Source organism: Colossoma macropomum, unplaced genomic scaffold (genome assembly GCF_904425465.1).
Source record: "Colossoma macropomum unplaced genomic scaffold, Colossoma_macropomum, whole genome shotgun sequence".
Lineage (NCBI taxonomy): Eukaryota > Metazoa > Chordata > Actinopteri > Characiformes > Serrasalmidae > Colossoma > Colossoma macropomum.
In genome coordinates, this window is record NW_023494808.1 from 8,168,708 (window position 1) to 8,179,014 (window position 10,307).

Genomic DNA, 10,307 nt, shown 5'->3' on the forward strand with positions numbered 1-10,307 from the left:
GTTTGTGCTGTCATAATAAAAGTATGGATACATTTTCTTTGTGAATCTGTGTTTGAAGGTGTGTAAGACTGTGTTATTATCTTTTGAGAAGAAAAATCACCTGACCTGTCTCCCGATTTAATGTCACTCGGATTGTCTTGATGATGTGTGCCTCCACAATTGCTTCAATATAATTCACAGACATATTAACAGCAATCACATTGTTTTTCCTGCCTATACAATAGAAGCCGTTCTCTTGGACTGCCACACAGTATTCTTTTCTGATGACGGACTCTTCAGCCACTCCTATAACCCACTCTTCACCATCTCCAACCTCCACCTCCCAGCTGTGAGTTCCTGAGGAGAACCATTCAGAACCCAGAACTCCATTATACCCACTCATCCTCTCTGGATTGTCTGGAAGTTGAGGGTTTTCAGTAGAGTGAGAGATGCTGCTCAGATCTGCTGATAGACTGAGGGAGGGGTTTGCAGTGTTCGGATCCAGAATCACTGGAACTGCAGAAGAGCAGAACAATTTTATGTTGGACATCATTCATGGGAGGTCTTCTTACAATTCTAACATTTGGCAATGTAAATCACAGTTGGAACTTTGTTAGTTGTTGGTACATTTAATCTAATAAATCATGGGTGAATAATGTTTTGGATTCATTGCCTCTTTTACTTTTTAGTAAGTTTACTTTTTACTATTTAGTTCACTTCAGAAACCTAATTGAAAGTAATATTATGCTGGTGCCTCTGTACCGTCACGTTGCATTTCATGATTAGCCATACTAACCCAATAGGGTTATACAGAGGCTGCAACCAAAGGCCCCTGTGAGCCTGACAGTGAATGGAGTAATAGTGAAGGCAACTGGAAAATAATATGGAAAATACGCTTCTGTTTCACTCTGCATCTAACGTCAACTATGGTTGCTATGGTGTACAAGATGACTGCTAGATTACTGCTGGATGGTGGTTATGGCATTTGTGGTGGTTGCCAGGTGGTTGCTATGGTATCCCAAGTGATTGCTAGTAAGTATATTTGTATTTAATGTCTATTAATGTCAATGTAAGAGGCGTTGTGACATCATTTGTGGCAGGTTAGATACATTTTATTTTTTATTTTTTAATGTTCTGCAACTCGTTTCCTAGCGGGGGAAGTCATCTTTGAATGAGCATCTGAAGTCCAATCAGTGCAAAAATTACAAAAACACTATGTAGGTGTCGGATCTACAATCATGGAAAGATTTGGGGCTCTAGTTCAAAATCTGTAGGAGAAGAATGTGTTTAAAATTTCAGAGCAGAATAACAAGAAATGTAAAACGAAGTAAAGGTGGCTTTACACAGTAAGCAAGCTTACACTTGCTTACAACTTTATTTGCTTGAAAACTACATGAAATTCACCAGAAACCCAGCCTCAACAGTTGCAAATGTTTCTTGCAAACCAATTTCATGAAATGCATCATGTGATCACATCAAACCAGATCAATAAGAAATGAAGAGATGAAGGGTTTTATTGGATGGTTGAAAAGGAGACCTCCTCCCCCTACTGACTCAAGGCTGGTAGTTTTTCATTCGGTCAGTTTCTTAAGCCATGACAACAAACATGAGTGTTCAGTTAACACCAGCAGCTGTTTAAATGACCGATTTTTCCACCATGTATTCTTTGTTAGCCTTGGCTAGCTTTTTTAGATCACCAGAGCTGCTGTTGCAGTCCTTGATGCTTAATCCTACTGCTTTCACACTGTTCCATGCCATTTTACTGTGACAGCTTTCCTCTATTTGGGTTGGGATTGGGGAGGTTTTAGCATTTGGAAAGTGGAGAGGCAGAGCTGGTCAAATGCTCCCCATAGATGGCACCCACGGCTGTGATATGTTGCCACCTACTGGACATCAGTGGGTATCTACACCTAACACACATTAGAAATAGAAACATGGAAGTGTTTGTTACTCACAGTATGGACAGAGGTCCTTCATCCTCCTCAACACTCTGTATCTCAGATTCCCCAGGTGTTTGGCCACATCAATCAGAGCTCCTGAATCCAGTTTTGGATTTGGCCCTGTGTTCTGAGCTCTGAAAATACACACACACACACACACACACACACACACACACACACACACACAATTAGTTTCCCTTCTTTATCAAAATAGAAAATAACCACATATAAAAATCTATTATAAAGTTTACCTGTCATACATTCTCTGGATGTCCTGTAAAAAAGGTCATAAAGTGTTTACTATTAAGTTATTTCATGTTATTCATATTCATAACAGCTGTTATGATGTTTTTACCTGCAGAACCAGAGCATCATCCTTTAGCTTCTCCTCTGATTCTGCAATTCTAGCACTGATATCTTTTATCTGACTGCCCAGTTCTTCAATCTTCTTCTTCATTCTCTGGCTCTTCTCCTTCTCCTCCTTTCTCAGTGCAGCAATCCTGGCCTCCTCCTCCCTAATGAGGAACTGGTGAAGATTTACAAACTCCTTTTTTATCTGCCTCTCTGTGTTTTGGGCCTGAGACTGAGAGCAGGATGCTAAAAATATATTTCAGTGTTATTCATTTGTGTTTAGTATGGTTAAAATGTCTGGTTTTATGTAAAGATGGGTACTGACTCACCTTGATGTGTGCAGCCGCATGGTCACTGATGTCTTTAATTTTTTGGAAAATCTGAAGCTTCTTTTTCAAGTCTGTTAGACGAGTCTGTATCTTTTCCTAACAAGACACAACATATTGAACAGTTACACTAACATTGTAAAGAAACCTCTACAAGGTCTCTACAATTAACCATTTCACACTGAACCACTCTGAATCACTCTGCTTACATCTCAAACACTGAATTATGCAAAACCTTTGAAAACCATCACATGCTGCATGCAGAGGGGGAACATTTTAGAATTAACCATTTCTCTGAGAAAAATGTTTTGACTGCATCATACTCCACTGAGATACAGATATACTGAGATCAGAAAAGTCTCATTTAACCAGAAATATCAAACATATAAAATGTACATCAGAAAATGAAATGAACCCCATTCTCTCCTACCTTGTGTACACCAGCAGCTTTGCTGACGGAGCAGAAACTGTGACTCTGGTGATCCTGAGACACACACTGTCCACACACCAGCTTCTGATCATCCACACAGAACAGACTGAGCTTCTCAGAGTGCAGAGAGCACAGCAGACCCTGAGAACCTGAATCACTGCTTCTCTTCTGTTGTATGTAGGTCTCACAGGCGTTCCTCAGAGCCAGATCAGGAGGAGGATGATCTTTAGAAGACCGTCTCCAGCAGACAGGACACACTCTTCCTAAAGTCTTTGTCCAGCTCTGCTGTAAACATGTTCTACAGAAACTGTGACCACAGGACAGAACCACTGGGTTGGAAAAGATGCAAATACACACAGGACACAAGAGATCCTGTTCGAGTGGTGAGAGAGAGAACGCCATCGCTGAAATTCAGCTGGAGTAGCACCTGGAGTGCTGTGGGCGAACTCTGTACGAGGGCTGACTGTTCAAAGGTACAAATCCAAGAATCCAAAACTTATTTAAATCTTCCTGGATTAACTATGGAGAATAATAGACGCTGAAATTGAGCAGTTTTATTTATGTTTAATTTATATTATGCAAACAAAAACCCAAAAACTAGAGCAAAAAATCATGTTTTGCTTTAAGAAACTCCCAGTAATAAAAATGTGCTCATATCTGTTGGTTAATGTTCACAGGTGCACTGGGTTACAGCCAGTCAAAACCACTTTATGGAAACATTAAGAAAAAAACTCATCAAACTTTAACTTATTAAATTTAATTTAATATATGATGTGAACACTCACTCACAAGTCTACATGGAAAGAAACATCCCTTTGCATTAACGATGCTTCACATTAATATAAAGCATGCACTTTTTCTTGCTTATATACAGGAAATTGTTCAGTGGATGAACAAATGGACTTTGTATCAGAGGTTTTAATGCAGTTTCACAGGGCAATGTCAACATGTGTATGTAATCCAGGACTCCACCTACTAGAGCATGTTGATTATATTGTGACATCAGCATTTTTCTACCATGAGAAGTGCTCTTTTATTTACACCAGGAGAAAGGCAAATGAACAAATGAATACACTTTCACGATCAACCACCAAACCCACACTAACTAAATCCAAGCTCCACACAACAAAACCCAAAAAGCACATACACACACTTCGAAGTAAACCACAACACTTAATATCCCTTTTACGAGGGGAGCGGAAAACTGACTATACATATTTGATACATTATGAAACCAATCTAAGTCCATGAACGAGCAAGGGGCAGCACCCAAAGACACAAACACCAAAACAATCAAAGTACAAGGGAAAATCCAACAGGTTACATGAGGGCCAACCATGATGACCATGACCCACGCTACCAGAAGTACCTTGGTGTGACACCAAAGAGATGTGGCGGTGCTGGACAGATGTGGACCAACTGGAACAACCTCTGGTACCACCACTGGAACTGATAGGAGGGCTGAGAAAATATTGCCTAGGAACCTCTGGGCTGCGGCGCTGGTCTTTCTGGGTGGCACCGGTGGAAGTCCTCTATCAGTGCAGGATGGAGAATATCCTTCTATAAGTCAGCTATGTTGCTCCAGGCCATAACCCTTCCAATTGACCAGATATTGCAGGGTGCCCCCTCTTTGTCTAAAATCCAGTAACCGCCGTACAGCATAGATCGGGCTGCCCTTGGCACCGACCGGAGGAGGCAGCATGATGTCACATGGCAAATCCTCGTTTGATGGACTTGGATCACAGGCTTGAGAAGAGACATTCTGAAGGCATTAGACACACAATACTGAACAGGCAGCTCAAGTTTTTAAGTAAACTCTTTAATTATTTTGCTGACTTTGAATGGACCAATATACTTTGGTTGTAACTTCCTACTCCCCTCAGGAAACCTGAAATACCTGGTTGAGAGCCATACCCGGTCTCCAGGGAGAAAGATAGACGTGTCACGCCTACGTCTGTCAGCCTGATGTTTCTGTTTGTAAAGGACATTTTCAATATGTTAATGTGTCTCCTCCCAGACCTGTTCAGTCCTTGGATGGAACCCCTTATGGAATAGCTGTCCACGGCATGAGAGGAGGTTAATAACCTAAGAAACACTGGGTGTCAGGCATGTAGTGGAGGTTACTAGGGAGTTCTGTGCCATCCCTGCCCATGGTAAGTATCTGGCCCAATCTGGTTGTTATGACAAGAAGTTCTGAGAAATTTATTCAACTCTTGATTCATTCTCTCACACTGCTCACTGAGCATTGTGAGAGAATGAATCAAGAGTTGAATCATTGGAGGTGACCTGATGTGAGACTTACGGGGACTCCAAGACATTCAAAAAATGCTGTCCAGACTTGGGAGATGAACTGGGGACCCCTATCAGAAATAGGTTTTACCTGGGAGACATTGGTCTGGAATGAGATTACTGGCTGTTAAATCCTCTATTTCGTCATCAATCTCCCATCTAATGGAAGCAAGTATAACAGACAGAGGTAAAATACTGTCAGGTTCCTGGTGGCTAGGCTCTGTATATAAGCAAGACAAGGCATCAGCTTAGGTATTCCTAGACCTTGAACAATATGTGATGGTAAATTGGTAATTGGAAAAGAATAATGACCACCAAGCCTGATGTGGGTTGAGCGCAAGCACTCCAAATTCTTGTGGTCAGTATAGACCTGGAAAGGATGAACAGCACCCTCTAACCAGAGGCACCACTCCTTGAAAGCTAGCTTGATAACCAACAACTCTGTCACCAATACCCTAGTTTCTTTCTGCTAGAGTAAGTTTGTGAAAATAGAAGGCTATTGGGTGTAACTTTCGAGGAGTGCCTGCATGCTGGGACAGCACTGCACCAATGCCCACCTCAGAAGCATTGACCTCAACTATAAAGGGCTGAGAGGGATCAGGATGTTTCAAGACTGGGGCAGATGTGAAAGCCTCCTTCAGGGCAGTGAATGCCTGGGGTATCCAAACTTTTTTCTTAGCATTGCCTTTTAGCAGAGCAGTAAGGGGTGCTGCAATGCTGCTGTAATTGTGGCCTATAGAAATGAGAAAATCCCAGAAATCTTTGGAGTTCCTTTACTGAAGTGGGTATTGGCCAGTTAAGACTAGCTTTAGTCTTATAGTCATTCACAACAACCCCAGGAATATATCCCAAAAAGGAGATGGAGGAGGAATGAAACTCACACTTTTCACCCTTTACATGTAACTGATTCTCAAGTAGAGTGGTCAAAACTGAGCGAACATGTACATGAGTAGTTAAGTCAGGACAATAAATCGGAATGTCAATGTAAGCGATTGCAAAATGACCCAACATCTCCCTAAGAACATCATTAAAGAATGCTTGAAAAACAGAAGGAGCATTACATTTACCAAATGGCATGACAGAGTACTCATAGTGCCCTCTAGTGGTGAGGAATGCTGTTTTCCATTCACCCCCTGCTTGATTCTACCTAGATTATAGGCACTCTTGAGGTCAAATTTGGTAAACATAGAAGTGCCTTGTAGTTGTTCCAAGATTACTGGGACTAACGGTAGATAATTTGGGTATGGTTTCATAATGGAATTTTAAACCACGATAGTCTATACACAGTCTTAACCCACCATCCTTTCTTTTGACAAAAAATCCAGGGGCAGCTGGAGAAGTAGAGGGGCAGATAAAACCTTGTTCAAGAGCCTCTTTAACATCTTCTTCCATGGCCAACTCCTCTGCCTGGGTAACAGGGTAAATTGTAGAAATGTTCAGTACAAAGAAGCTAGTCTCCTCACTGTGAAGGGTGCTGGTGGACATACAGATGGTTTGGTTACTTGAGTGATAAGTCCTTCTCCAACAATTTGAAGGTCCCTCAGGATCTGCGCATGAATGAAGTTCCCCTCAGCTCCTGAGTCGATCAAAGCTGAAAACACAAAAGTAATTTAAATGGCATTGAAACCAACCTTGTTGTAGTAATACCCACCATGTTAGCATGTAGGGGCCGAGGCTGGCGCCTGAGGTCTGCGAGGCAAGTAACCAGTGATGCCTTTCTTCTTTGGAGAGGGAGGACACATCCAATTGCATGGGTTTGGGAAACTCATGATCACTGAGTTCTTCAGGTGTCATTTGAAGGCAGACTTGTGGAGTACTTAATGACACTTGACTGGTCCTGTGGGTGTTGACCAGATTTAAGCTGATCCAGGCATATAGCTAAAGCTACAAGTTCCTCCACTGATAGTCCATCATCTTTGCAGGCTATTTCTGCAAGTATATTTGAATGAAAACCATTACGGAAAATAACTAGTAGGGCAGGTTTCATTCCATCAGCTGCCAGCGGCCAACAATCAAGAGCATAATCGGAAACAAAGCATCTACACGCACGGCAGTGGCCCAGTCTAAGGCTTTACCAGTGAGCTGTGAGATGACAAAGGAGATATGTGATTTAGCAGAAATGGGTGGATAGATGACAAAATAAATGGAACGTTGTAGCAAAAAACTCAACTTAAATTGGGCGTGCCATCAAACTTATCTGGTTTACTCACTCTGGTTTCTTTTGCACATGTATGCTGTGCAGGGTTACTGATTGAATGACAGAAGAAACTGGAGTACAAGGAGTGCTCAGTTGGCTCATCAGGTCTCTCAAACATAAGGCAACCTGAGGTTGTTGTTTTTGCTGCTCATTCTGTTTCTGAGTTAGCATTCCAAAAATTTCATAGAGTCACAGTTTAAAAAAAAATGGTGGTGTTGGCTGAGGATCTGCCCTTGTCTACTCACAGCATCCTGAAACTCCTGATATTCCGCCGTCTGCATTGTGGCAAGGTATTCTGTCACATCATCAGATGAACTAGATGCTTGCGGAAGTAAAATTATGGAGCTTTATTGATAATAGGGTGAAGCAAGGGATGATTTATCCCCCACAACAAACGTCAAAGCCCATTAAGCACGCATCATATCTAAATAATGCACCAATAAAAAAAGTCAGCTTGAAATGGTAATTAGTAGCTGTCAATGGTCCGCCCCCCGGCAGCGCACACCCAGCCTTAAGTATTAACCCTTGCGACTTAATTAGCATTAGATTTAGCATCAACTTTAACATTAGCCTTAGCATCTAGCATTTGCAGTAATGTTATCCTTATTGATGATTTAGCCATGAGCATTAGCAAATTTAGCCATTAGCATTTGCCCAACATCAGCATTAAGCATAGGCCTTGTTTCAGGCCTTCTTAATTACACTTATTAAGCAAGCAAGCAAGCAAAGTTTATTTATATAGCGCTTTTTACAACAGGTGTTGTCACAAAGCAGCTTTACAAGGAAATCAGCATTACAGAAAGAAATCCAGGTCCAAGCCCCCATGAACGTCGCCAGTGGCGACAGTGGCAAGGAAAAACTCCCTAAGAGAAACAGGAAGAAACCTTGAGAGGAACCAAGACTCAGAAGATTAGTTCAAACGATTCATTTTGATTAGTTCATGTAGCAACAGCAGTAGCATCAGTGGGGTCAGGTTGTGAGGGTGAGGTTGTACAACAGGAGGCTCAATAGTGGTAAGCCGGTCCAGAGGGCTGGCGAGCAGTGGCACCCGATCAAGGCAGAAGAAGCAGCAGCATCAGATGCACAGGATGGGCAGCTGTTCAACTCGACAAAGAAAAGAAAGGAAAAACACACAGAGAGTCAGTTCTGTAATGGGTGACTGATCACAGATTACAGTGTTAGCAGAGCAGCAGAGACTCTGGCAGGTATAGAACTGACAGGGAAAACTAATTACCAAAGGCTTGACTATACAAGTAAGTTTTTAGCCTAGACTTAAACACTGAGGCTGTGTCTGAATCCCAAACATTAACAGGCAGACTATTCCAAAGTTGGGGGGCTTTGTATGAGAAGGCTCTCCCCCCTGATGTAACTTTATTTATTCTAGGTACTAATAGTGAGCAGCAACTTGTGATCTAAGTAGGCGTGATGGTTCATAGTGAGAGAGAAGTTCACTCAGGTACTGATCGGCGAGTCCGTTTAGTGCTTTATAAGTCAGTAAGAGAATTTTGTAATCAATATGAAATTTAACTGGTAACCAGTGTAAGGTTGATAAAACTGGGCTGATATGGTCAAACTTTCTGGTTCTAGTAAGAACTCTGGCTGCAGCGTTCTGGACTAGCTGAAGCTTGTTTAAGGCTTTTGCTGGAACATCCAGCCAGCAGGGCATTACAGTAATCTAGCCTTGAAGTAATAAATGCATGAACTAACTTTTCTGCATCCTGTAGAGATAATGCATTTCTCAATTTAGCAATATTGCGGAGATGCAGGAAGGCTGTTCTAGTAATATTAGTTATGTGTGCGTCGAAGGACAGATCAGGGTCTATAATGACACCCAGGCTTTTTACAGATGAGCCAGACGCAACTGTGAAATTGTTAAGTTTAAATGTTAAATTAGACAGTTTGTTTCTAGCTGCTTTTGGACCAAGAAGTAGAACCTCTGTTTTATCTGAGTTAAGAAGGAGAAAGTTACTCGACATCCAGTCTTTTATGTCTTTTATACAGTCCTCAATCTTGCTAAGTTTAATTTTATCATCCGGGTCACCGAGTGTCATCGGCATAGCAGTGGAAATTCATGCCGTGTTTACTGATACTGATTAATTAAATGTAATTAAATTTCCATTATTCTGTTAAAAAGTTACAGAAAACACAAATTCTATATAATATCTGTACCACCAATAAGACTCCTGGGAACTGGCCATGAGAAGAACATTGAATAAAATATGTCCATTCGGGGGAAAAGGGGAAAGAATCCACTGAAAAGGCACAAAATCTATTTTTGGTTCTCTCACACACAACCGGACTGAGGTGATCTCTGTGAAAGCAAATTGTGTGGTTAGTAAGCTAACACTGGGCCAGTTTAAGTCTAAGCTTAGTTCATATCAGCATAGTGCTATTCAACTTTTGGTTTGGCCTGGGAGTTTTCAAATATTATAGTGGGTACTGCTGTCGCCTCACAGCAAAAAGGGCCTGGGTTCAATTCCCCGGCCGGACGACCAGAGTCCATTCTGTGTGGAGTTTGCATGTTCTCCCTGTCTCTGTGTGGGTTTCCGCCCACAGTCAGAACACATGCAGTCAGGAGAATTGGAGATATTAAATATCCCCTAGGTGTGATTGTGTGTGTACGTCTATTTGTCTGTCCGTCTGCCCTGTGAGGGACCGCCGACCTGTCCAGGGTGTTTCCTACCTTCCGCCCAGTGACCACTGGGATGGGCACCAGCTCCCATAGCGAATCAGAAAGATAAGCAGTTTAGAATGTGTGTGTGTGAAAACTCACAGTAACTGAAGACTCTGACAAG

General features: G+C 41.9%; 1 protein-coding gene across 1 annotated transcript; it reads right to left on the bottom strand.

Annotated features, from left to right (window-relative positions):
• LOC118797811 (E3 ubiquitin-protein ligase TRIM39-like) lies at positions 1-3,480 on the bottom strand. Its single transcript, XM_036557082.1, has 6 exons — positions 3,027-3,480; positions 2,600-2,695; positions 2,275-2,502; positions 2,171-2,193; positions 1,935-2,053; positions 1-495 (listed from the first exon to the last, which is right to left on the bottom strand). The coding sequence occupies exons 1-6, from the start codon at positions 3,426-3,428 to the stop codon at positions 77-79; spliced, it is 1,287 nt and encodes a 428-aa protein (XP_036412975.1). The 5' UTR covers positions 3,429-3,480; the 3' UTR covers positions 1-76.
• Positions 3,481-10,307: the final 6,827 nt, after the last annotated feature.

Excerpts from the sequence above, each read along its gene's own strand:
- LOC118797811 (XM_036557082.1), bottom strand. The coding sequence starts at position 3,428 with ATGGCGTTCTCTCTCTCACCACTCGAACAGGATCTCTTGTGTCCTGTG. Across the intron at positions 2,696-3,026 it reads AAGCTGCTGGTGTACACAAG|GAAAAGATACAGACTCGTCT; the intron begins GTAGGAGAGAAT and ends GTGTCTTGTTAG. Across the intron at positions 496-1,934 it reads GAAGGACCTCTGTCCATACT|TTCCAGTGATTCTGGATCCG; the intron begins GTGAGTAACAAA and ends GCTCTTCTGCAG.